Source organism: Platichthys flesus, chromosome 3 (assembly GCF_949316205.1).
Source record: "Platichthys flesus chromosome 3, fPlaFle2.1, whole genome shotgun sequence".
In the NCBI taxonomy this organism is placed as follows: domain Eukaryota; kingdom Metazoa; phylum Chordata; class Actinopteri; order Pleuronectiformes; family Pleuronectidae; genus Platichthys; species Platichthys flesus.
The window spans coordinates 19,242,435-19,268,796 of record NC_084947.1 but is presented as its reverse complement, the minus strand read 5'-3'; the positions used below and the strand labels follow the sequence as shown (position 1 = coordinate 19,268,796).

The following is a 26,362-nucleotide window of genomic DNA, read 5'->3' as shown; positions in this document are numbered from 1 at the left end:
AAGCATTACTAGTGCGGGGCCAGCAAAAAGGAAACGGTGGTGGTGGTGGGGGGGGGGGGGTGAAGAGGGGAGGAAAACAAACTGACAGAGGAAGAGATACAAGCCCCGTCTGCCTGATGTTTGGACTCCCTGGGGTGCTCCAGTAGTAAAACAACATGCTGACTCTTTACTGGGCCTGTCTGATGAGAATAACACATCTCTGTGAACAACCCCCACATAAGCCCCGTGCTTTGCATATGCAGGACGGGCGGATACAGGCAGGCCGTGTAAAGGGAGATTCATTCTCTCCAGCTACACTCAGAGGAGTGTGGGTCAGAGGAAGTGACCAGAGGGCAGTGATTGTTGAAATAACCGACATCAGTGGGTGGTGAGGTTTCTGTCATCGTCATGCATTTAGCCCAGTCATATCAAAAAGAAACTCACTTGGGTCACTTCAGACTTAAACCTGATGAGGCCAATTTGTCCCTGTTAGTCTTTGTGTCCGACTGTGTACACAGATGACTTGACACCATAGTGGGGAGTGATGGATGGCTAAACGGGGGGGAGTTACTTCTCATATGCTCAAGCTTGTTGTGTCGGTCTTCACCGTGAAGTAGCGGCGTCGCAGGCAGACCGCTTCAGAGGCAGTCGTTTGGTTTCGGTCTTGAATGTTGCTGCCTCTCCTAAGACTTGTTTGAGGAAGCGGGGGAGCGACATTACACCACATGTGCGGCGGAAATAGAGAGCTCTTTGTGCTTCTAGCTCATTTCCACTCACACAAACATGTTATTGTTATAATTCGGTTACTTAGCAGACACACTTATCTAAGATAAATCATAGAGGCGTGTTTATATCTGTGCATATTATTAATTTACACAGCTGGATAGCCTCTCGTGCAATTCAGGCTTCCAAGCAGGCCTCGAACATTGACCTACATTTAAATAATTTACCCTACTTGTAACTGTTGTTTCTGGAGACGACGGCTGTGTAAGTGATGGCCATATCTACATCTGTTCACTTGTCCCTGTCTGATCCAAACTTATAGAGTCACTAATGTCTGGCTTTGCATTAACTGTTTTCCTCTGCGCCACAATCAGGCAGGCGCTCTGAATTTCAATGACCCAAAGTTCCTTAGTAATAATTATGTAGTTTCTGCAAACATCAATTTTCCCAACAGGACAACACGCATTGAATTTCCTGGGCCTATGACCTTTCCCACACTGACATCAGGCCAAACTCTGGCTGCCCCTTTACTCCATAATTACCTCGGACAATAGTGATTGTTAAATTAAAAATTCACTGGAGAGATTTCGAGTCACTGGCTAAGGTCCAGATTCCACTTAGTGCTGTTGACAACTTTCATCCATCACAGATCCATTTTATTATAATGCTACCAAACCAAACAAATGAAACAATACCATCAACAGCTTTGAAATATATGTCCACTCATGTACTGATGTCATAATATTGGACAGTGTAGAATTGTTCCCCAGTTCTTTAAGAGATGCTAAGATTTTCTTGAAATAATTATTTACATCAGTTACTATCTTCATTAACGAATCTAAGGCGGCAGATTCAACTGATATTCCTGTTTCATGAAGTCATCTTCTACCACAATAGTAACGGAAACAACATTGTCAAACTCATCCTCATAGTCAGGGTTGATATAACAATGCACATCAGTGACACATACACATTAATATTGGCTGCCCGGTACTGTAAACACTGGAGAGCCTGTGTAAATTTTTCACTCTTTGTTCTCTCATATAGATGTAAACATGCTTCACCATGTAAATAGCAGACTAGGGGAAAATATTGATTGGAAACAGGAGCACCTCTTCTCCAAAACACAGCGGTTGTAGATCTTCAGTGACTCATGACTTGTTGTGTTTTCTCCATCTCTTTGCCCTTCACCCCGAACCACTCCCCAGGTTCACTGTTTTGCCTTCGGGCTCTCTGAAGATCACTGACGTGCGCCTGATTGATAGTAAACTCTACACGTGCACAGCAGAAAACCCAGCGGGCAACGTGTCCGTAAGCTACAATTTACACATTCAAGGTAACTCTGCAGGGCTTTATACAAACTTTAAACTTTTTAAAAACCTTAAAACTTCAAAAGGATGTAATGTTGCTCGACTCCATGTGAACACATCCTTTCTAACATATGTTGACTATGTGAGATATGTATGTAGGCTTGTAACAGATGTTGGGAGAGGTGCATTTACGATGTTTGTTTTTGTCCTCAGCTAAGCCCAGGATTCAGCCGGCGCCCTCCCTCCTGAAAGCCCTGATTGGCCAGACAGTGACTCTGCCATGTGTGGTCCAGGGAGAGCCGAAGCCTGAGGTAACTTGGTTTCGTAATGGGCTTCCTGTTGGGGTCAACACGACGCCCCTCAGGATCCCGCAGGTCATACTCGCTGACCAGGGCACCTACCAGTGTGTGGCCAGGAACAGTGCAGGAGAGGAGACCCTGGAGATCAAGCTGGAAATTCTTGGTGAATATCAACAGTTCTGCTCCTCAAATCGCGGATGGTCCCTTTATGAATAAGCAGAACAAACCTTTGCAGTATATACATTATGATGTGAATCATGATTTGTATAACCATTATCTAGCAGTGCCCATATGAGCATGTATATTCACTTACAGTGTCCCAGTTTCAGGCGCTCTCTCTGTGAGGAGAGGAGTATTCTCTGGAGGTACAGTAGCTCCATGCTGAAAGAGGATAAAGGCCTGTTATACCAGGAAATAATTGTTTGTTCTGACAGCCACAAAGGAAAGCAGATGTGATACTGTGTCAAAACAGAGATGGTGACCCACATTTTCAGACTGTCTCTTCTGGAAGACGTTCAACAAAAAGCATCAGAAATAGTTTGGACAGGGAATGACAGAAGGGAGCTAGAGAGTGTTCAAAGTTCAAACCCTTGCGCCTTCCTCACCTTTGCAAATCTGGTTAACCACAGTGTGAAATGGGGGGGGGGGGGGGGGAATCTTTCTATCTGTTTAGGGAAGTTAAAGAAGTGTTCGGCCACCGTGGGAGGAGACATTGTCCAAAGCCATGTGACCATCTGATAAGCAGTTGTAATTTCCTCCTGAAGCTGCACTTAAAGCCTCAGCGAGACAGTTGTGTACAGCTGTGCTGAATCAAACCTTCATATCAGTTATGGGATGTTGCAGGCCTCTATTCTTAGTCCATTGATATTTACACTATTCAAACTGTAAATAACATTATTCTTGCTAATCAGTCCTTCAACATCCGCTTTTGTAGAAAGGAGAAACATAAGCAGCTCTGGTATCCCAGACTGCCTCTTGTTCTTTCCTGTTGTTCATACTTCATCAGAAAACTTGTTTTACATCAGATAAAATACATTTGTACTTAAATTAAGAATTCAAATGTCTCCTTGATTTGTTCCATTATCCTCCGTTTTCCGTCGGAGGGAAGGAGATCTTGATCTAGAAAACTGTAACTAATTAGACATCAGCCTGACTGTTAGTTTTAGAGGTTGGTTTAGGTTCTCTCTTGTTGTCAGAGGTTATCATGGCTTTATGGTCAAGGATTTGATTTTAGCAAGTCTGACTTCTGAATCAGAGATTTGAGGCAGAGCAGTGTGAAACCAAGGGCCTCAGGCTGATATTAACTGATGTTTAGTTGTACCTGTGAGAAGTCTTTAATCTGACACCTACAACAGACCCTCACATCCGGAGGTCTTATACTTACAGTAAATACCCACACTGGAACGTTTATTAATAACTGATACTCATTATCCTTTCAATTTACTGCTGCTGTGTGTTTCGACCGCTCTCGCTCTTTGAACCAGCATTTACACCATGGTTTTTTTATGTCCTTATAGAGGCCCCATCGTTTGCAGAACCTGGAGATGCCGTCATGGAGAAAGTAGCCAACAGCAAGGTCATCATCCTCTGTCCCGCCGAAGGTAAGAAATGATTCATGGATGAGTCAGCCTCAGTCAAACTGAAAAGAGAAGGGTGATGGCAGGTCTGGTGTTTAGAAAAGGCAATTAAAACAGACTATTTTTCAGTTTTAAGAACAGCCGGAAAAGGATATGTCTCTTTATAGGTTTGTTTTCATGAGACAGCAAAAGAAAATGTCATCTAAAATGTAGGACGGAGGTGTATTTGTGCACCATCAAAGAAATGTTTTTTGTCACTGCAAACTTTAAGTTGTCGAAAGGGGTAAAACCATCCTTGCCATCTTGAAAGGATGAGCTGCTTTTGTCGCAGCACCCAGAGATATGCTGTTGTCTATCTATTTTAACATCTGAGTGCAAACACGGTGGCATCCTGGAGGGTTGTTGAGGACTGTTTTATCAGAACACAGTGAGAGCTGGTGTGTGTCTGTACATGCACCGATGGATACTCACCCTCAGAAAGCCTGTGCATACAGGTATGTTTGTGTGGAGCCATGCCATGGTAACAAGCTTGGCGAGAGAAGGTGAAGACTGTGTCTAATGTGGAGCAACAGCTGGAACATCAGTCCGCCTGCTGCCTCAGTGAGCCACATCTGCTTTCCTCTGCGTCAGGGCCTGCTGGGAGAGGAATCCTAATTACAGGCTGCTGCTGGCAGATAAAGGACAGGGATGTCTTAGGTGCACCATGAAGCACAGGAAGTGGAAGATGAAGCTGCACGAGCCCACCTTCCATCCAAGTCACACTGGCAGGCAGGCAGGCTGTACCAGACCTCAGAGGTCGCCACGTAGAAATGCATGACTTTCTCCATGCTGTAAAGATGTAGCTTGCACCAGGAAACAAGGACCCCCCAATTGTTCTCTAAAGATGTGTCTGTATGTAGGAGATAAAGCGCAGCCTCTGCCAGAAGGATATTATTAATTCACCAACGAGCGCAATGCATTTGATAGAGCTAATTATTTGAGAAACACACAGATAATCTGCCACTTTGTGAGCCCCAGAAATAAATGTAGAGTCTGCTAATGAGATCTGTAAACATCTAAATCACAACATCTGTCCATATTCCCTCCCTGAAATGAGATAATGAATTTTCGTCAGAGCTTCTTAACTCTGAACATGTGTTCAGAGACTCAACAGAGGATACCCTCACCTTTGGTTGCGCTGCATCTCCTGTAGTTTTAGTGTGTTTTGGATTGGGGGATGGGTGCTGTGTTCGATTCTCCTACCCCCTCTTCGGTGTGTCTGTTAGTCACACTGCTGTAAATACACAGACAGTGGTGACCTTACATGTTAGGTAACAGCATCCTCCACCTTCTGCCCCCATTCCACCTTTCCCTTCTCCACCAGTTTCCGTCCACCCAGTAATCCACAGCACACATCTGTTTCAGGCTCCTGAGCACCAGTGTCTTTGAACTGCTCCGTCAACCACTCCCATTCCTAACAGTCAAGACTCTCACCTGATAAATCTTGATGGCAGTATTTTAAATCTTGCATCTCTGGAGCATTCTGTGAACTTCTTTTTTTATGCGACTCTGACCTTGGAATCTTGAGCTCCCAGGTTACATGGACCCTAACCGTTTGGCAGGGTCCTGCCTGCTGTCCCACAGATAAATGTAGAGCTGTCTTTTTCTCGTCTTGGCCGCCTGCCCATTAGGTTCTACTTTAACAAGGCACAGAGATGGAAGTAACTCTTTCTTTCTGTCAGACGTGATAAAAATAGTTCCTTTTACACTTGCTCAGAATTACTTATCTTGTCACCTCACCTGCAGGTTCACCTCGCCCCAACGTGCGCTGGTTCAAGAACGGCCTGGAGATACACCCGGAACAATCAGAGTTTTCTGTGGCGAGCGATGGGGCGCTTGTAATTAGCACAGCATCTGCCAGCCACAGTGGGGATTTCAAGTGCATGGCCACCAATGAGGCGGGCTCTGTGGAGAGAAAGACGAGGCTGAAAGTAAATGGTAAGAATTTGGGTGTTTTCTGTTGTGTTAACCAATTACATAGCAGCATGATGACAACACAATTCATGCCTGTTTTTTTTTCCTGTACTGTTTTAGTTCCCCCAGAGATCCAAAAGGATAACCAGCCTCTGAACCTCCCTGTCACCTTGAAGCAGCCTCTCACTCTGGGCTGTGATGTCTTCGGAATCCCCTCCCCAACCATCACCTGGACTAAAGATGGTCATCCTGTCAGTTTGTACTTCTAGATTTGAATTAACAGTAACACCGTACAGTCTACCTTGTTGAAATCTAGCTATATAATGCCACCAAGTGGTTGTCCTTGTAATTACAATGTGGCTGCTTTCTGTACTTGCAGGTGAACAGTCCTGGGGTGTATCTGCAGAATGGAAACAGGATGCTCAGAATCTACAGAGTTCAGCCTGATCATGCAGGACAGTTTGCCTGCACAGCTAAAAACTCAGCAGGAGAGGCCAGGAGGGAGTATAATATAGTGGTGCAAGGTGAGCTCATCAAGCCGCTTTCAAACTGGTGTTTGAACGATGCAAGAACTGAGTGGAGGAAATGACAGATGCAAGAATACTTACCACATTAAGTAGAGAATTAAAAGGGATATTTGTCTTGTCATCAGTGGATTTGAAATCGCCTGGAACAGCAGTTTAAAGCTCCCAAAGAGCTTAAACTCTCTGATTAAACTTTAATACTCGATGTAGCAAACATTCCAAAAGTTGACATCCCAAATCTGCTAACACTAACCATTAATGCCAGTGCTCACGTCTTATTTAATCACTAAACTGGTGTGAGATTTTTTTTTCTCGCAACAGTAGCAAGGAATTTAAATTGATCTGTATTTCATTCAGTAATTGAGTTTGGTCATACATTTCTTGATGTAAACTAAATACATATAGGTGCATCTGTGGTATAGTTTCACCTTTCTTCTTCTTGACCAGTTCCATCTTTCTTCCCAGCTCCACCAGTGATTTCAGGAACGTCCCGACTACAGGAGTTAACCGTGGTGCTCGGACAGGAGGTCGATTTTCAGTGCAGAGTCAGCGGACAACCACCTCCCAGAGTGGAATGGAGCCGCGATGGAGAGTAAGCATCACTTGAACACACTTATTGATCATCGGCACACAGAGGTTGGACAATTTTCTGGCAATGATTTGATCTCCCATTCTTTCCTCTCTCTGCAGGGTCCTGTCCCGTGACGGAGACCCTCACGTGGAGTTTCTGGAAGATGGCCAGTTGCTGAAGGTGAAGTCAGTCAGACTGAGGGACCAGGGGATTTACCAGTGTCTGGCCAGTAACAACGCAGGAACTCAGATGCGCCAGTTCAGACTCACAGTGCAAGGTCTCTGCTTTTCTCCTGACTTTATCTAAGACACATAAAGCACATTCAACCACTCTGACCTGAAATCAGCTTGTGTATTCTTTCTACTGAAGAAAGAAAAATAAGGAAATAGATCTGAAAATCCAAGGTTATCTGCATACTGACTTGATTTAATTTCCAAAGGTCTTGTAGACAATGTTCAGACCTGGTATCATCCTCTGTCCTGAGTGATCCGATTACAAGTGGTCAGGTCTGAACCACCCAAATGTGATAATGGTTTCTGAGGATTGATCATTCAAACCTCATTGGGAGGTTCTGGATGCATGTGGCCACATTCCTTTGACATCTGACACATCTGTAAACTCACACTGGGTAAAAACAACAACATTTGGTCTTTGCAAACACAAACAACGTAATTATTTGCATATATAGTGGGTGGGTGAGATCTGGTCACAAGAGACACATTCAGGACTCAATTTAATACCAGGTGTGAACAAACGTACTTAATACTGGCCACTTGTGATGTTAATTCCACGTCTGAACGAGGCTGTAGGAGCAGTGATCTTTTCAGAATAAAATCACATTTAATTCATGTTGAGACTTAGCATCTACAGCATGACACACTGCCTGGCGCATGAGCACATACTGATTTCCCTTTGTGCAGGCCAGTGGGGATTTGTGTCAGCGAAGCAGTGTCTGCTCCAAGCTCCCCAACTAGTGCACACTGCATTTCTGTTTTAGAAATTCTCCTGCATAAACAGCTCAAACCCCAGAAGATCTGTTCATTTAGTGCTACAAGCCAGTGAAAATCTAACTAGCTGTTAAACATACATGTATTGTCTGTGTTTCTCCTCAGCTCCCCCGACCATCAAGGGCCCCAGTGAGACCTCGGAGGTGTCAGTGGTGCTGGGTTTCCCCACAGTCCTCCCCTGTGATGTTGAGGGCTCACCAACGCCCAGCATCACCTGGCTAAAGGACAACCAGCCCATAGTATCCAGTCCCCAGCAGACCTACACCCGCAGTGGGCAGGCCCTGCGACTGGGCTCGGCACAGGGAGACAGCACGGGACTCTACACCTGCAGGGCCACGAATCCTGCAGGCACAGCCATCAAGCACTATTCTGTCAGTGTCCTGGGTAAGAGACATCTGCACCACTCACACATTAAAGGGGCTGAGATGGAACTTTTACAAATTTTTCTTTTATTCAGTCCCACCACAGATAGAGGGGGACTCCACATCTTTGAAGTTCGGTGGTCAGGAGGAGAAAGTCCGGATCAACGGGAGCTTAACTCTCTCCTGCTTGTCCAAAGGTTTCCCTGAGCCCAAGGTCAATTGGTTCAAAGATGGACAGGTTGGTGTTCTTGTCTCCATTAGCCTCTACTGGGCACTAGTGCAAATTACATCAAGCTTAACAGATTTTACATCCTCTTGCATTAGCCACCTCCACTCTCTCTGATTAAACATCAAGATGTAATAATGCTGTATTAATGCTGCTTTGTTTATACTGCTTTTTGTGTCTGAGCTACTGTATCAGTCTGAGCACCTTCATTTGTATATGTGCAGAATGTATGAGTGCATTATGAAAATAAGGTGTCATAAATCCAGACATTTAAATCACCACTGATACCTATTGACAAACATTTTTGAAGTAAGGAAATCGTAATGCCTAATGTGGAGATAGTGTTTTCTACACACAGTATTTCACCTTTTATCCAATGCATTTTGTTTGTCTTAAGTTGCTGAATGGAAACGTCCATGTTGGCATCCAGGAGAGCGGCCATTTCCTCCACATAGACAACGCCCTGATGTCCCATGAGGGCCAGTACACCTGTGTGGTCACCAACTCTGCAGGGGAAGACAAGAGAGACTTTCATGTCACCATTCAGGGTGTGTTCGGTTAAATGAGAGTTCAATCAGGACAGACTTCGATTCAGACATGCACACAGAAAGTGATGCTACAGTCTTTAGGCAATTTAGACCCCTATGGGATTTCACCAGGATTAGGAGATGGTGAAGCAGAACGTAGTAGAGGAATTGCATTACATTTGATGTTAATATTTGTGTTCTTAAGGAATCTTGTGAATCAATAGAAAGCAAACTTACTCAAACATTCTATTGTCTTGCCAGTTCCTCCGGTCTTCCACCGGTTGACTAACAGAGAAGCAGTCTGGGGTCTGGGACATGAGGATGACAATAACAAAGAGGACATGGTAGAGAAGCGGGAGGTGGTCCTGGGTCATCCGATCAGCTTGTCCTGTGAGAGCAATGCAATCCCCCCACCAAAGCTCAGCTGGTATAAAGATGGAAGAAAACTCACCTCTGCAGATGGGGTGGTGCTACTTCCAGGTAGAGTCTCATTCCTGTGTTAAATCCTGTGGCTGTGATTTGCGAGTGAGGAGTCATATCCACAGATGAATCTGCTGATGTATGCATGGGTTTGACCTTTCAGGTGGACAGGTGCTACAAATCCCCCGAGTGCAGAGAGAAGATTCTGGAAAATACACATGTCAGGCTGTGAATGAGGCAGGAGAGGACCACATGCACTTTGAACTGGAGATTCTGGGTAAGAAAGTGCATCAATACATCAGACTTCATTTGTGTTCTCATACAAACAATTAAAGACAAAGTTTTTTTCAGAACCAACCATCCATGTGCAGTGCAAGACAGAATTAACAGGCACTGAGGAAAAACAATTGTAAATCTCATAAATAAAACATTTGGAAACGCTAAAGGCTGTTCAAAAGGGGATATTAGAGGAAAAATAAAATAGAAATAAAAAGTACAATATTCAAGTGAAAACAATTAATATGAAAATATTTTGAATAGAATAAAAGGATAAAATGTATATGTAAAACTGCCTAAGATTTATGAATAAGCAGAGATAAATATGTAGATTTTCTTGGTAATCAAATTTTACACTAGTGGAAATTAATTTAATTTCTGAAGAGATCTCTTATGTTTTGCCTCCTCAGTCCCTCCTGTGATCACGGGAGCATTGGAAGAGTTCATGGAGGAGATGGGAGCAGTGGTTAACAGCACTGTGGTCCTCCACTGTGACGCTGCTGGACACCCTGCTCCAGTCATCTCCTGGCTGAAAGATGGACAACCGCTGCACAGAGACACACTGCACCACATCAGTGAGGATGGGACCCAGCTCCAGGTCAGTTGTTGTTCACTTGTACCCAATCACCAGTAAACAGATCCAACTGTGACGTGTGACCGTGAAGAATAACACTCAAATCCCATCTGACAGCTCCTCAGTGTCCAGGTTTCCGACATGGCCGGTTATTTGTGCATCGCTGAGAACAAGATTGGAACAGTTGAGAAGTTGTTCAGTCTGACAGTGCAAGGTAAGAAAAGAGCTTCACCCCCTTCTCTGGATATTCTGATTCCCATGTAATCATCCACTCATCCATTATCTACACTACTGAACTTTTGAGGGTTGTGAGGGACTAGAGTCAATCCCAGATGCTATCTGGCAAGAGGTGAGTACACCCAGGTCGGTGTCAGCATATGGTGGGGGTGACGACACAGACATCCATCATCCATCCTGAGTGATCAGATCACAAGTGGTCAGCACTAAGTACAGGTGTGAACGCACCCAAAGGCGTCCTTAATGTGTCCTGACATCTGATCCCTCAGACCACATTTGGAGGTGTCCTTGGTCACATATGTGGGACCTCCAACTCATCTGATGGCCACCGACCAACCAGTTTCACTATGAATCAAGCATATTTACTCTTCTCTGTGCTCATACGCTGATTTGTTTGTGGCCACTGCCCCAATATCAACAATGATCACTACATAATGATTGATAAGTCTCTTGGTAAAATCTGACTTCACAGTAACACAGCTGCAAGAAATTCCTTCAGCCCCTCCTGACTCCCCTCTCTCCTGTAACGACACAAACACAATGACAACGGACACATCTGTAAACTCATACTGTGTAAAAAAAAAAACGTCAGGAACAAAAAGGATGGATGTGATTATTTGAATATAGAAGTGACAAGTGAGGAACACTCAGGACAGGATTCCAATGCCACTTGATCTCTCAGGATGGATTTTAATACCAGATCTAGACATGGCCAGAGACAAACAACCATTCACGCTCGCATTACCTCCTACAAACCATTTAGAGGCTTCCATTAACCAAAGCAGTAGGTCTTTGGACTGTGGGAGGGAGCAGAAGTACACAACTCCTGCCCTCGACTTGTAGAACATAACTGTTGCATTCTCTTCCAGTGCCTCCGAGAATAATTGGCAGCAAGGAAGAGGAAGTTAGTGTGATCGAAGGCCACATGGTGTCTTTGCTGTGTGACGTCCAAGCGTACCCTCCTCCAGAGATCACCTGGACCAGAGATGGAGAGGTCCACTTGATTGGCAACGGCATCAACGTCCTGCCAGGTCAGCACTCGGCCACGTGCAGAGAATTAATTCTTATTACGGGAGAAATTTGTTTGATTGAATAAAAATCAAGCAGTGATATTAAATCCTATATTGTTCTTTTGTGTGTCAGGCGGCCAGATGCTACAGTTGACCCGGGCGAGACTGGAGGATGCCGGGCAGTATGTCTGCACAGCCACCAACTCGGCAGGCCAAGACCAGAAGAATATTCTCCTGAGTGTTTACGGTGAGCGAACACATGGTGACACATCTGCACAATTCAGCTACATATATATACAGATGATCAAATCTCAAAACACTGTCTGGGCAAAATATCTGTTTACCCCAGGCCAGCTGTGAGCATGCATAGTCCAGAAGTGAATCATACCAACTCTGAATGAATCAAATGAGATCATGTCCTCTGTGTATCTGCCAACCAACAGTTCTGCCCACCCTGAAGCCCCGACTTGATACTGAGTCAGACTTGGTTACCCCTCAGGTCGGCTCCTCTGTTACACTGAGATGCGAGGCCCATGGTGTTCCCGAGCCTGAGGTCACATGGTATAAGAACGGGCTGCAATTGGCTGCAGGGAACGGACTGAAGATGGATCGTCACCAGCTGGAGGTCACAGGAGTTCAGGTCGGGGAAAATGTTACATCATACACGTTTAAGGCAGCAAACAAAACAATAAAAAAAGTTTTTGGAAGTGACTTTTGACAGGGGTCACATTTGATTTCCAGCCTTTACTTGTGCAACAACAATGTGCAAAAGCCTGAAAATAATGTACCAATAACAAAAACAGCTCGTTATTTAAAAATTATTAAAAAACATGACCCTAGTCGCCTTTAAAAGGTTAAATTTAAAAGAAGTTAGCGTAAAGGATACTGTACCAAAGTTACAGAAGCACAAAAATAAGACACAAAAGTATTTTTAGTGTGGCCTATCTTAAAAAATGAAAGTACCTGTTGACCTGCACCTTTTGTACAGAACACATTTTGAGGCCATAGCCGCAAGCTGAAACCTATACTGTGTCAACAGCTGTTACAGAGATATGGGGATCCTAAAATGCTTTTGCCCTGGAGATTTAGAGCTAAAGTTGTCAAAGTTGTATAAATACGTGAAATGGTAAAATAGTGCTACCAGGGCCACAGTGGCCCACAGGTGGAACAGTGTATTTTCAAGTGTATTAAAAATATATATACTGTATATATATATATATATACACAGACTAGAAAAGACTGGGTGAGCAGGAGACATAGCTGCATATGTGACAAGAAACAGCCATCAAACTCCTTTTGACCGGATGCATTGGAACGCAGTTCCCAGTAAATTCAATCCGGATTCAACAAACTCACCAAAGAGCACAGCAGCAAGGAGCCATGTCCCTTTTATGCCTGTTCTCAAAATGCAGCGTCCTTCACCCAAAACAACCTTCTTCTTTGGCATCTAGATGACAGATGGCGGCACCTACACTTGCAAAGTGTCCAACATGGCGGGACAGGTGGACAGGACATTCAGACTGACGGTTCATGGTGAGAATACCTTTGCTGTGTTCTCAAAATAAAATAAAAGAATTCTCTAAAAGGCAGTAGTTTAATCCTACAAACATATTTCCACAGTGCCACCTGTCCTTGCTGGGTCTCTTCAGGAGTCTCTAAACTACACCCTGGGCTCCCATGTGGGGCTGATATGTGAGGCCACAGGGGTCCCCGTCCCCAGCATCACCTGGCTCAAAGATGGAGCACCTATTGGTAAGATAACAGATAAAAGATGAACAGAATGACAGAGGAAATGGGAACGAGGACTTGGGCCTGACAGCTTGTGTTTGTCAATCTGTTTGCTGTCCAGAGAGCAGTCTGCAGTGGCAGTGGTCTGTTCGAGGGAACCGACTGGAGCTGGGGCCTCTCTCTTTGTCACATGCTGGAACATACACCTGCGTGGCAAAGAACAGCGAGGGCCACACACAGAAGGACTACACACTCACAGTACAGGGTAAAGAGCTCTCTGCAAAATAAGAGACACTTATCCTTGAGCTTACTGTACATGCTCTTTATAAAAGTGCCATTTAAAAGTTATCCTTGTCCTACTCAGTATCGCCCACCATCCTGGACTCTGACCACCCATCTGACCTGAGTGCACCCATGGGAGAGGAGCTGACCCTGGAGTGCAGAGCAACTGGAACCCCCACACCCCGCCTCAGCTGGCTGAAAGACGGAGTGACTTTAGAGGGATCGGACAGCCGTCACATCTCGTAAGTCATTAGCAGTTACTGCCAGCGCATGGAACACTGTGAATTAATAGTAGTAAGAATTGTTCTGCATCGATCGATCAACACCCACCCCTAGAGGTTTAGGAAATTACAATATTAATCATCAATGTCAAAGATAATGTGCATGGCAGAGGGATATGTGTACAGATGGAGTCGTTTATAATTCTTTGCCTAATTTCATCATGAGGAACATAAGAGCAGCTGCTTTACAGCTGTTCAGCAGCTTATTTGGTCCTTTCAACGACAACAGCCAGAGACAACAAATGTCTGTGTGCATGTGGATGTACATGTGCGTGTGAGTGACTGTGGGAAAATCGTGGGATGATGATAATAATGATGGGAAATTGATTCAGCGATTCAGAGGGTGGGGTAGGCGTATAATCAATGCTCGGTGAAACACGATGGCAAATGGCAACACATGGCATTAATGTGAAATCACCATGTGTCTTTGTAACCCTACAGTGTGACCCCTGATGGCAGCACGCTAACATTACTGAGGCTGAGTCCCGAGGATTCTGGGACGTACACATGCTTGGCTTTCAGCCCGGCCGGACAGGAAAGCAAAATCTACACCCTCTTTGTTTTAGGTGAGTTGGAACTTTTATATTTGTGCATCTTTGTTAGTCCTGAGTGATTCCCTTTAATTCAATATGACTTGCTGCAGTCCCTCCATCCATCTCTGGGGAGACCACTGTTCCCAAGGAGATGCAGGTCACACAGGACAGCGCCGTGACTCTGGAATGTCAGGCAGCAGGAAACCCTCCACCTCAAATCAGCTGGCTGAGAAATGGACGGCCGCTGCTCCTCTCTCCCCGTGCACGCCTCCTCTCTGGTGACTCTGTGCTGAGGTCCGTTTAGACAAAGAAAGCTGAAAGAAAACGTGGTTGTTTTGCAAAGAGATTGCATGTTTATAAGTGGGGTAAAGCTAAACGTTCTCTTTTTCTTTATAAAATAGGATCTCTCCTGTGCAGCTGTCAGACTCTGGAGTTTACACATGTGTGGCACGCAGTCGAGCTGGACTAGCTGAGCTTAGCTATGACGTCCAGGTCCAAGGTACAGTCATAACATACCACCCAATGATTTCCGCAAGAGCTTTTACAATTTAGCATTTTGGATCTGATGGTTTCCTACAGATGTTTGTGTGTATGTTCCACAGTGCCCGCAGGTGTTGATCATGTGGAACCAGTGGAGCCAGTTACAGTCGTCCAAGGATCCTTGGTCACGCTAACCTGCGAGGCACGTGGCGTTCCCCCTCCCACACTAACGTGGATGAAGGACAGCCAGCCGCTGTCCCTTCACCGCAACCTGCTGCTTGATGGACAGGAGACGCGGCTGCAGCTTCCTGACGTAGGACCCTCAGATGCTGGCCTCTACAGCTGCGTGGCCAGTAACCAGGCAGGAAGCAGCACAAAGAGCTTCAACCTTACCGTTCTTGGTAATTCCCAAAACAATCCCAGACATTTATTTAAGTCACAGTTTAAACTCCTTGTACAACTGACCCGACACATTAATTTCTCTTATCCAGAGCCTCCAAAGATTTCCAGCTCCAGCTCTCCAGAGCTGACCTTAGCAGTGGACAGTCAACTGGAGCTGGAGTGCTCGGCTGTGGGCGTCCCATCCCCCACCCTCAGCTGGCTCAAAGATGGTCGTCCCTTAGAAGGAGCGGACATGGTTCAGCAGGATGGACACTTTGTCAGGATTAGCAAAGTTCAGGTAAATTACAAACTGAGGGCATGAGACAATACTGCAAAGTTTTTCAAATAATTTGATAATTTAGAATTGGTGATCCAGGTGTAACTTTATGCAAAAGATAAACAATAAAAAGATTATCTTGTTTAAAGAAAAGAAAAAAAGGCATTTATGCTTGTTGCAGTTTACATTTGGGATTTAGATTATAGATAGATCAATTTGAAGATGCCTAAAACGCACAAGCATTTGTCTGACTAGCCAGAATTTAGATGTTCTAACTAATGAAAGACTGACATGTTAACAGCATTAGCTCATGTTAATACAACACAGTTATGCAAGACCCACTCAAACTGATTAATACCATGTCTTTATAGGTGCAGGATGCAGGTCTGTACACTTGCTTGGCCAGCAGCCTGGCTGGAGAGGATGGAAAAAACCACTGGGTCAGAGTCCAAGGTGACAGCAGCTGTTCTTTTCTATGTCATCCTCACTTCTTCCCCCTGAGCTTGTGAACACCTGCGGTTTGAGCTGTGCTTTCAGAAGTAAAAACCTGTGTCTGGACAAAAATAAAACAGGCTTTGTTTGACAGCAAATTCCAGCTAAGGTGTTATCACACACATTATTTCTGGTTTGATTAATGCCAGTGTTAATTTCTTTTACATCATGCAGCCCCCTTGTTGAACGTCTGCACATTTGCTTTTAATAAAATTTGACACAGTAGTGTTTAGACTTATTAAACTGCTGAGGTTAATGCTCCATGTAAACTAAAGTGATTTGGGTAATCACGCACATCTTTATAAATTCAGCATTCCATTTCTAAAGTTAAGAATTTAAGTTTATCTGTTCAACATGTCTTCTTTAGAACCTATCACATTTTTATTTTAATCACAATTATTCTGGTCTCACCACTGGAAACCTTTTGTAATTCACCTTAGAAAAGTTTATCACTTAATGTGTGTTTGTGTTTCAGTCCCCCCCACCCTCCTCGGCTCTGGTGATGTGAGAACATTGACAGTGCCAGTTAATGGACACCTGACCCTGGAGTGCCTGGCAGAAAGTGACCCCCCTCCTGACATAGAGTGGTACAAGGATGAGGCCAAGCTGCAGGTACAGAGTTGGTAAAAACACAGGTATTGAACTAAAAGCCATCTCCTGACTCACACTTTGTCTTCTTTCTTGCCCTGCTCGTATGATATTAGCCAGGGGGTCGTATCCAGAGGCTGGCAGGGGGTCAGTACCTGGAGATACAAGAAGTCAAGCCGGACGACAGCGGCCAGTACAGCTGTGTGGTCACCAACATGGCTGGAAGCACCAGTCTGCTTTTCACAGTGGAGATTCTGTGTAAGTCTGCCTGTCAGTAATCAATAGTAAAAAATATGTTTAACTTGTTAAACAAGGTCTTAACCAAATGGATATCGCTTTCTACTCTTCTAGTGCCACCAGTAATAAGGGAGAGCAGTTCACTGGTGACCACCCATCTGGGCCAGGATGCCCGTTTATCGTGTGAAGTTGAAGATGACTCATCACCAACAGTCGTATGGAGAAAAGATGGCTTCCCTGTGTCTCTAGATAACAAAAAGTATGTCAATTAACAATGGGTCAACCTGCCATATCGAAAGCAGACACAGCTTCAAACTTTCGTGCGTCTGTCCATCCATGCATCTTGTCATTGTGCATTTGTTTCAGGTATACGATATCAGAAGGCTCGTTGCATGTACACAAGGCTCAGATGAGTGATGCTGGTCGCTACTACTGTACCGTGTCCAACCAGGCGGGCTCGGATCACCGGGGGATTGATCTACGGGTGTTTGGTAAATCTAGCAAAGGAAAACAGTTATTCTATGTGGTGTTGTTTATAGCACAGATATATGGTTCTGTCCATGTGTTAGATTTAGCATAGTTTGTCTTGTTTAAACCCAGATATACTCTGTAATGCTGTAGCTAAAGCTGTCCTTACTCCTGCAGTGGGTCCTTCAATCAGTCCTGGACCATTCAACATGACGGTGACCACAGGGATTAGAGCTGTGCTGAGCTGTGAGATTACAGGTATACCTCCACCTAAGGTGTCCTGGAAGAGGAACGGCACTCCACTTGATATCAGTCAGCTGCCAGGCACTTACAGGTAAAGACTATGGCTGGATCAACTGTGTATACACAGCATGCGTGCATCACAACTCACTCAGCTGTAAAAAGTGTAAAAACTGAGGCAGTTGATCTTCTTTGTCCAGGAGTCTGTCCTCGGGGTCCCTTGTTCTTCTTTCACCGTCCAGTGAGGATGAAGGTTACTTTGAGTGCACTGCCGTCAACGATGTTGGGGAGGAGCGCAGGGTCATTGAGGTCAATGTACAAGGTATTGAATTTTGTACTATAAGCAGACTGTAGAAAATAATCTCAGCTGGCTGAGTTGATACATGTTCCATTTTCTCTTTTAGTCCCACCGACTATTGAAGACGATGTCACGACTGTGACGGCTGTGAAAATGTCTCCTGTGGTGCTACCTTGTCACGTACAAGGACGTCCTCAGCCCACCATCACATGGACGAAGGGAGGCACCAAACTTGGCGCCAGAGGAGGAACTTACCGTGTCCTTCCCACAGGTAAGACAACATGTCTGAGCAGCTCTAGTCATCTGTTATTATTATACATCATGTACTAATGTGCAAGGACTATATTCAATTGTTTCTCTCTACTCTTCTATTCAGGAGTGTTGGAGATTATTGCTGCAGTTCCAAGTCATGCTGGCAGATACACATGCTCAGCCCGCAACCCAGCCGGAGTGGCACACAAACACATGTCTCTCACAGTGCAAGGTGGGCTCTTAGGGACCAGCTGCAGGTCACATTGTGAATGCTGTGTGTTGGAATTATTATTACAAAACATTAGGTAACATGTGGTAATGTAATTGTTGCTTCCTGCCCGTAGAGCCTCCAGAGATCAGGCCAATGGCAGAGGAAGTACAGGTGGTGTTGCATCATGGGACTGTTCTGTCCTGTGAGGCTCAAGGTTTCCCCAGACCATCCATCACCTGGCAAAGAGAGGGAGTTCCCATAGCAGCAGGTAACAATATATCAAATATCAGAACAGATTTCTACACTCCATAGAAGATCGACTTTATCAAACTGATTAGTGAAGATACTGTGGTCAGACTGTACCGTGCTTTCAACTTAATGTTTTATCTTAGGTCACAGGCTGGCTGTGCTCTCAAACGGAGCCCTGAAGTTCTCTCGTGTCACGCTTGGTGATGCAGGGACCTACCAGTGCCTGGCAAAGAATGAAGCCGGCATGGCTGTGGGCAGGACCAAGCTAGTCCTACAAGGTATATCTGCTACATGCAGAGATGTGAAGAAAGTGGTGAAATTATACATCAAGTTGGCATGGGCACAGAAACAAAACATTAATTTCCATGGAAATATTGTAACTAGTTGCTCCTACCTCCCTTCAAAGTCATTTTCGACATTTATAAATTAAATAAATAATTGTTGTCAACATATTTCTCCAGTTCCCCCGGTGTTGAGCATTCCTCGTGTGGAGTACACTGCAGTGCTGGGCCAGCCTGTCAGTCTGGAGTGTGCAGCTGATGGGCAGCCGCAACCTGAAGTTACTTGGCACAAAGAGAGGAGGCCTGTGGTCGACAGCACACATATACGTTTCTTTGCCAATGGAACTCTGGCAATTACTTCAACACAGCGCAGTGATGCCGGCCTTTACACATGTACTGCCAAAAATCTCGCAGGCAGAACCAGCCAGGACATGAGACTAGTTATTCAAAGTGAGTGAAGGCTCTTCAAGATAGTTTAATTGAGTTATGGGAGTAATATCATTGAATTAATGATGAAATTTCATTTCAGTCCCGCCCCTGATTCCTCCTTCACAGACAGAGCTGTCAGTCGTGCAGGGATTTCAGGCTCTGCTGCCATGTGCTGCTCAGGGTTCACCAGAACCCAGAGTGTCATGGGAGAAGGATGGTGCAATCATGGCCAACCGTCCTGGCAAATTCACTGTCCTGCGATCAGGAGAGTTGATAATCGAGAGAGCTGAGGTATGAGCCATAATTCTTCACTGCATGAACAACTTCATCTCTGTCCATGTCTGCGGTTTTAGAGTAAGCAGAGATTACTTTCTTCACACAGCCAGGGGATGCTGGAGTGTTCACATGTGTGGCCACCAACGCAGCGGGCTCAGTGAAACAAGACATCCGTCTGTCCATCAACATGAGGCCTGCCTTCAAGGAGCTGCCCGGTGACGTAACCCTGAACAAAGGACAGAGTCTGGCCTTGTCCTGCCACGCCCAGGGAACACCTTCTCCTGTCATCTCCTGGACTGTTAACAACTCCCCCTACTCAGGTACTGCTTTAAAATGTTACACTTCCACAGCAACACGTCTTTAGTATTTTCACGTTCATAAAGCTTGGTGCTGAGGTACTTAAAGGGAATTCCAGAATTTTTCAAACTGATCCCTATTTTTTAAATGTGTGACAGTCCAAGAAATTTCCGCTAAAAGGGCTTTTTCCCCCAATAAAAAGGCTCAAAATGCTACTCTAGGTTTTTGCCAAGAGTCTGGCAACATTAAACACGTCTGGCTCAACAAGAATATACTGTATTCAATATGTGGAGACAATCTTACAACAGTTAAGTCAGTCAAGCGTCTCGTATAACAAAGGTTACATATTTCTTATATAGCATTTCTTAAAGCCAGTGGCTTCAAACCGATTGGTCTTAGTCTATGATCACACACCATGCAGACTTTTATCCAGGCCAGAGATTTTTGTAGAGAAAAAGTGTTTCCTTGTATGGACACATGGTTAGTCTTGAGACAAGTAGCTTAACATATATCATGTTTTTGACACAGACGCCCCATACTGGAATTTCTGACAACACCAGAGAAAGAGGATTGTGTATTCATAGATCATTGTGAAATGCATTTGGTTGAATGATAACTAATGTCAAAAAACACTTTCATTTCTACAATTCAACATCAGAAAAATGTTGCTCAAGTTGTTTCTCTCAGTAAATCCAAACTGATTTCTTCAAATCTCACTCTCACATTTTCCGAGACTTGTTTACTTATGTGAGCCAGAGTATGGGACAAAGAGCGCCTACAAATTGAAGAGCGCTAACGAGGACAAAGAGACAGAGAGACAGCAAGCAGGGGAGGTCACAAGACTTGAGAGTGAGACTTCTCATTGAGCAAGATATTTGTAAAGTTGCCAGACTCTGAAAGACCCAGAATAACAATTTTAGCCTTTCACTGGTTACTTATTGAACATTTCGCTAAGTGTCACAGTTGCTTCATTAGATGACACTGTAGCCACTGCTGCTGTGTCACAGCTGCTGGTGGAGGCGATCTACTGGACTGATTCAAAACATTTTTTTGGAAGTAACCTTAATTTAGAAAGCAAGGGCCCACATGGAGAAGTACTGGAATTGTATGTAGCCCAGGACTGTGGGGTTTTGTTTCAACTGAAGTCAAATGTAACCACTCCTCTGACACTTGATTGAAAATGTTCCAGGTGCCACTATAGATGAGGCCGGCAGGAGTTCCATCATCATGGACAATGTGACTACAAGTGATGCTGGGACCTATGTGTGCATTGCAGAAAACAGCGTGGGCTCAATACGAGCGCTGTCATTTGTCCGCATTAGAGGTGAGCTTCTTGGAAAGAATCCGTCCAGGCTGCTCATTTAACTTTCAACAGATAACATTATCTTAATTATATGTTGTACTACCCTTACGTCCTGTGTGCCTGCAGAGCCTCCGGTGCTGAAGGGTGAAGCCCACATGTCTCAGACAGTCGTACAGGGTGGCTCGGCCATGCTCGACTGTCCAGTCCACGGAAACCCCAGCCCTGTGCTACGCTGGCTGCGGGATGGAAAACCCTTGCTGCGTTCCCTCCGAATGCAGGCTCTTCTCAACGGATCCTTGGTCATTTACAGAATCACTGTAAATACATAGTCTCCTTTTCTTCCTACATTATACAGCAGAGCTCAAGTGTTATTCAGCCAAGTCACTCAAGTTTGAATGATGAAGCTCCCCTGAGTCCACTACTCACACCGTTTCTTTTCATGTCTCGGAGAACAATGGAGCAGCACTCATCCTTTCTGAGCTTCATCTGCAGTACCCTCAGGCAGAGAAACAGCGTGTGACTGTCCTGCAGCGTCGCGCTTCCACCTAAATCAGATTCACTTCAGTCTGAGGCTAACCGCATTAGCAACAGAGGGAGGGAATGAACAGCAAGCTGGATGTTCCCAGACTCTGCTCCTCTTTCCTCGGCCTCTAACCTCGTTAGGTCTCTAACTGCTGCTGTAATTGCAGAGCCTGCAGCTGAGACTTTCTCATAGACAGATGACTTGCCTTCCCACGGAGCGCTCTAATGGGAAATTTACTCTTCCTGGTCCAATAATATCTATAATGACAAACAGTTCAATATAACTAAAGTCTCAACTGCCCTGTAGAAAATGTCTTTTTTTTTTTGCTGTAATTTTTAACATGAAACTATAGATGACCAAAGGTTTGTGTGTCTGTCAGAGAATAATCGCTCCTCAGAGTGACAAATTAAGCTAAACTCTCCTCTTTCCGTCATGTGATCCACAGGCTGCAGATGAAGGGGAGTATCAGTGTGTGGCCGAGAGTGAAGCTGGACAAGTTGAAAGGACCATTACTCTCAAGGTTCAGAGTGAGTTGTGAGCTTTTAATCACAAACAACAACTTTAACGAAACATGAAATGAATAAAAAAAAAAAATACACACAAGTCGGTAGCTCTCAAAGAGTCTAAGAATTATTATGCTGTCTCCTCCATTCCACAGTCAATGGAGGCTACTCTAACTGGCAGGAGTGGAGTCCATGTAGCATCACATGTGGACAAGGTTTCCAAGAAAGAATCAGATTATGCAACAACCCGGAACCAGCCAATGGGGGCCGATCATGCAGCAGTCCCAGTGTCGATTCCAGGAAATGTCATACTGGTCTCTGTCCAGGTGCAAATCATCTTTTTCTTTGTGTTCTTTAAATTGTCTATAACTACAATTCCATTGCTTTTGGGTTTTAGAACTTATTAACTACATAATATCATTTCATTATCAAGGTCATATCCATATCCTATAAGATCTGACATAATTTGTTTGTGTGTATGGATGAAATAAGTCATTTTGAAGTTTACCTTACAGACAGAATGCACACACTAAAGGCACATTGCCTTATGTCAGCCATGGCTGTTATTACTTCATATGTACCAGATGTATGCAGGTTTCAACAAGTGATATTAAGGATATTTGAACTTATTTTTAAGACCATAATTAATAAATTATAAGACCTATATCAAATATGACAAATGAGAAGGAATATCACAGTTCCACAATTGTTTACAATAACAACATAAAAGAAGATAAGATAAACCCAAGACAAAATAACCATTGAAACCTTATCTTGCAGACTCCAGGCAGAGTTATCCATGTTCTATTCTCGCAGCCAAACCAAGTGTTCTGAGATAAATAAGTTATACCAATGTATAACTTATACTAAGGACTACTGAGTGTGCTAATATTTGTATTGCTGAGAAAGAATTACAACACAGACATATTACAAAATATACAGGCCGCAATAACATTTCTCTTGATAAAAGAACACAAGTAGCGTTAAATGAATGCTTAAACGATTAAGACCTACCGAAACGTAATAAGGCCCAGTTTGTAGCCTTATAGTTTAATTTCTTGAAGACGTTTTACAGACTTTTAAGACTGCACTTTAACCCTGGTATGTGGATATGTGGTAATCAAGACAAAAGGTACTGAGCTCAACTTACTAAACTAGAAAGAATAACTTTACTGACTTCAGTGCCTGTAAACTCTGACTGACAGGAGAGACTCCTCGCAGGACCAGAGGCAGCCTGATTGGCATGGTGAATGAGAGGGAGTTTGGCGTGTCCTTCCTGGAAGCCAACATTTCAGACAATGTGGAAGAAGCCAGCAGTACTCTGCAGGCACGCCTCGACAACATACCTCCCAGCGTGGGTGAGTGATCACACATTATAACCACCAGAGGTCGAAATCCTTCATTCTACACTTTCAGCTTTTTTATTGAGACGTGCAGTTAGGTAAAAGTTAAAGCATGTTTTGTTTCCACTTCTTAATTACTTCTATGGGCAGATAGTAGCAGCAGGCAGTTTAGGTTATAGATTTTTACAAAATAAATAATAGCATATTTAATATGTATATTACATATATTTTGGGATATAATCCATCTGTTGTATATGTCCATGAGCTGCAAAAGACCCTGAGCTGTTGTATTGCAGGTCCTTTGCTGGGGGTGCTGGTGTCTGTGTTCGCTCCCATCTACTGGACGACTGTGTTCCAGAGCGGAGAAGCCAGAAACGGCTACTCCTTCACTCAGGGCCAGTTCAGACAGGAGTCCCAGCTGGAGTTCGAGACTGGTGAGTGTTATACTTATTTGTAATAAGCAAAACAACCAGCAGATGGCAGCACTCACTTCCCCTGATATGCATGAGTTGACAGACGAAGGCTATTACCCCAGTTGCTGAATGCTTCCCCTGCTTGTAAATCAGTGAGCTTTTTATTATTTCCTTTTTATCTCTTCAAACAGGTGAGATCCTCCGTCTGACTCACGTGGCCCGGGGGGTGAATTCTGAGGGAGTTTTATTAATTGACATCGTAGTTAACGGATTTGTTCCTCCTTCATTGTCTTCTTCTCATCTGAGCCTCCAGGTTTGTTCAAGACCTGAGATATTTCTGAATGGAGAATTTGTCGACTTGTCCCTAATTCTCAGATTTTGTTCGCATCCTGTAGGAATTTGATGAGTCATACGTGCAGACGGGCCAAGGGCAGCTGTACTCGTGGTCATCGCAGACCCACCAGAGAGGAGGAAACCCCATGGTGCTCCGCTGTAATCACACCATTATTTACGAGGACCAGGAGGAGCGCCAGGGCCCTCTGCTCCAGCTGCTCAAGGTCTCTGGGATGAACAGCGTCTACAACATGTTTACTCTCACTTTGGATTTCCACGTCACTGCCAGTCTACTCATACCAGGTCTGTGGAACCCATTAGAATCATTTAAAACTATGACCACATTACATGAGAGCCTGGATCTAAAATGCTGACACGACTAACACTGAATGGACTCTGTGTTCGCAGACGGTTATGAAGACTCATGCCCTAAAGGTTTCACTCTTGACACAGCCTCCTACTGTGCTGGTATGCTGCTTTCCTTTCTTTAAGACATCATTTATCTTTTGCAACATTTATCTTTGAACATTTGTCACTGTGCCACTTTTTATCAAATGTTTCCTCATTAGATGAAGATGAGTGTGCACTGCAGACTCCCTGCTCTCATTCCTGTAACAACATCATGGGAGGTTTTACCTGCGCCTGTCCATCAGGTTTCACCATCTCTACAGAGACCAACACATGCCAAGGTGAGACAAAAAGACCTGTCTTGTGATAACTACCAGGCATTCTATGACACTTTCCCAATTTCAGCTCTCGTCTTCATCCAATCCTCTGCCTCCACATTTGACTTCTTGTTTCTATACCACCATGCAGATATTGATGAGTGTTCCCAGGGCTCACACATGTGTCACTACAACCAGCAGTGTGTCAACACAGTGGGCACGTATCGCTGTCAGGCCAAGTGTGGCCCAGGATTTAAGCCCAGCATCACAGGAACCAGCTGTGAAGGCAAGTCACTGTTAATCACTGTTAAACCGTCTGCTCAACACTGCATATGGAGGCACAACCACTTATCTCCGACTGTGGAGGTTCTACACTGTCACTTCTCAGTGATTGCCTTATAATATTTGTAGAAAAACTTCACTTCTTATAACGTACCAGAGTAGATTTATTAAGCCCGACGTGTGAATTGCATGTTTCAGATGTGGATGAGTGCCAGGAGTCAGCTCTCTCACCATGCCAGCATCAGTGCCTCAATACTCTGGGATCCTTCCGCTGTATCTGCCATCCTGGATATCAGCTGTCAGGACATCGCTGCATAGGTCAGTCAGCTCAATATTTAAACGTGCACATGTTAAAAAGATTATACAAATGTCAGGGATATGCAATTCAAACCTTTTAATCCACACTTCCAGGTTAAGGAGTATGTTTTATCCAAACTGGAATATTATCCCTGACGACATAACTTAATTATTGGTTGCACTTTAACAGATATTAATGAGTGCATGAGAAACGTCTGCCCGGCTCACCAGCAGTGCCGTAACACAGAGGGAGGATACCAATGTTTCGACAGCTGCCCGGCAGGCATGACCAAAGCAGACGATGGAGCCTGCAAGGGTAAGTGGCTGTCATACATCCACTCTGTTTTCATTCAGGCTGCTAAATGTACTTTTCCACCAATCATTTCTACATCCATTAGAGACTTCTGCACCAGACTCAGCCTATGAAACTCATAGAATTAGTTTTGACCTCAGAAGAATCCTGTTTTTTTACTTCATTAACATAAAATGAAAAAGCCATAAGACCATTTGTGATTTAAACTAGAAGCTTCTAACAACCTCAAGCTGCATTTTAAGTTGCATAACACCATATCAGATTTCACAGGATGGTTTAAGCACATGAAACAGCAAGAGGTCACTACTGATCCCCCACTAAGCTTTGAAAAGTCTGTTAGTTGTTAATGAGACAAAACTTCTGACGGAAGAAACAAAGATCCTCTTTATAACAAGAGGCAATGCACTTAGGAAACCGTCGTCCTAACAGCACCTCTGACATCTCAACAATGGTCTCAACTGCTTTTTTACAGAGATAAGAAAAATGCTGATTTTTGTTGATTGGCTGATAAGTTGTTATTAACTAAATTTTT

The 26,362-nt window shown here is 44.2% G+C and overlaps 1 protein-coding gene across 1 annotated transcript in view; it reads left to right on the top strand.

Moving 5' to 3' along the window:
- The window catches only part of hmcn2 (hemicentin 2), a 45,871-nt gene that overhangs the window by 16,472 nt on the left and 3,037 nt on the right, over window positions 1–26,362 (top strand). Inside the window, exons 23-76 of the mRNA XM_062385001.1 lie at window positions 1,911–2,038; window positions 2,226–2,474; window positions 3,829–3,912; window positions 5,674–5,865; window positions 5,962–6,092; window positions 6,221–6,365; window positions 6,831–6,957; window positions 7,056–7,213; window positions 8,049–8,327; window positions 8,401–8,543; window positions 8,929–9,079; window positions 9,320–9,538; window positions 9,642–9,755; window positions 10,165–10,352; window positions 10,446–10,542; window positions 11,435–11,596; window positions 11,709–11,822; window positions 12,019–12,215; window positions 13,027–13,108; window positions 13,196–13,327; window positions 13,425–13,568; window positions 13,668–13,827; window positions 14,308–14,432; window positions 14,510–14,693; window positions 14,801–14,898; window positions 15,002–15,280; window positions 15,371–15,558; window positions 15,909–15,990; window positions 16,505–16,641; window positions 16,734–16,875; window positions 16,969–17,113; window positions 17,221–17,345; window positions 17,500–17,656; window positions 17,763–17,884; window positions 17,967–18,131; window positions 18,237–18,344; window positions 18,457–18,591; window positions 18,716–18,850; window positions 19,034–19,303; window positions 19,383–19,573; window positions 19,665–19,878; window positions 21,045–21,179; window positions 21,285–21,475; window positions 22,127–22,208; window positions 22,340–22,510; window positions 23,390–23,542; window positions 23,824–23,961; window positions 24,132–24,253; window positions 24,336–24,576; window positions 24,682–24,741; window positions 24,843–24,962; window positions 25,090–25,224; window positions 25,419–25,538; window positions 25,708–25,833. Of these exons, the coding sequence (XP_062240985.1) occupies window positions 1,911–2,038; window positions 2,226–2,474; window positions 3,829–3,912; window positions 5,674–5,865; window positions 5,962–6,092; window positions 6,221–6,365; window positions 6,831–6,957; window positions 7,056–7,213; window positions 8,049–8,327; window positions 8,401–8,543; window positions 8,929–9,079; window positions 9,320–9,538; window positions 9,642–9,755; window positions 10,165–10,352; window positions 10,446–10,542; window positions 11,435–11,596; window positions 11,709–11,822; window positions 12,019–12,215; window positions 13,027–13,108; window positions 13,196–13,327; window positions 13,425–13,568; window positions 13,668–13,827; window positions 14,308–14,432; window positions 14,510–14,693; window positions 14,801–14,898; window positions 15,002–15,280; window positions 15,371–15,558; window positions 15,909–15,990; window positions 16,505–16,641; window positions 16,734–16,875; window positions 16,969–17,113; window positions 17,221–17,345; window positions 17,500–17,656; window positions 17,763–17,884; window positions 17,967–18,131; window positions 18,237–18,344; window positions 18,457–18,591; window positions 18,716–18,850; window positions 19,034–19,303; window positions 19,383–19,573; window positions 19,665–19,878; window positions 21,045–21,179; window positions 21,285–21,475; window positions 22,127–22,208; window positions 22,340–22,510; window positions 23,390–23,542; window positions 23,824–23,961; window positions 24,132–24,253; window positions 24,336–24,576; window positions 24,682–24,741; window positions 24,843–24,962; window positions 25,090–25,224; window positions 25,419–25,538; window positions 25,708–25,833 (8,192 nt within the window). The remainder of the gene's footprint in view (window positions 1–1,910; window positions 2,039–2,225; window positions 2,475–3,828; window positions 3,913–5,673; window positions 5,866–5,961; window positions 6,093–6,220; window positions 6,366–6,830; window positions 6,958–7,055; window positions 7,214–8,048; window positions 8,328–8,400; window positions 8,544–8,928; window positions 9,080–9,319; window positions 9,539–9,641; window positions 9,756–10,164; window positions 10,353–10,445; window positions 10,543–11,434; window positions 11,597–11,708; window positions 11,823–12,018; window positions 12,216–13,026; window positions 13,109–13,195; window positions 13,328–13,424; window positions 13,569–13,667; window positions 13,828–14,307; window positions 14,433–14,509; window positions 14,694–14,800; window positions 14,899–15,001; window positions 15,281–15,370; window positions 15,559–15,908; window positions 15,991–16,504; window positions 16,642–16,733; window positions 16,876–16,968; window positions 17,114–17,220; window positions 17,346–17,499; window positions 17,657–17,762; window positions 17,885–17,966; window positions 18,132–18,236; window positions 18,345–18,456; window positions 18,592–18,715; window positions 18,851–19,033; window positions 19,304–19,382; window positions 19,574–19,664; window positions 19,879–21,044; window positions 21,180–21,284; window positions 21,476–22,126; window positions 22,209–22,339; window positions 22,511–23,389; window positions 23,543–23,823; window positions 23,962–24,131; window positions 24,254–24,335; window positions 24,577–24,681; window positions 24,742–24,842; window positions 24,963–25,089; window positions 25,225–25,418; window positions 25,539–25,707; window positions 25,834–26,362) is intronic.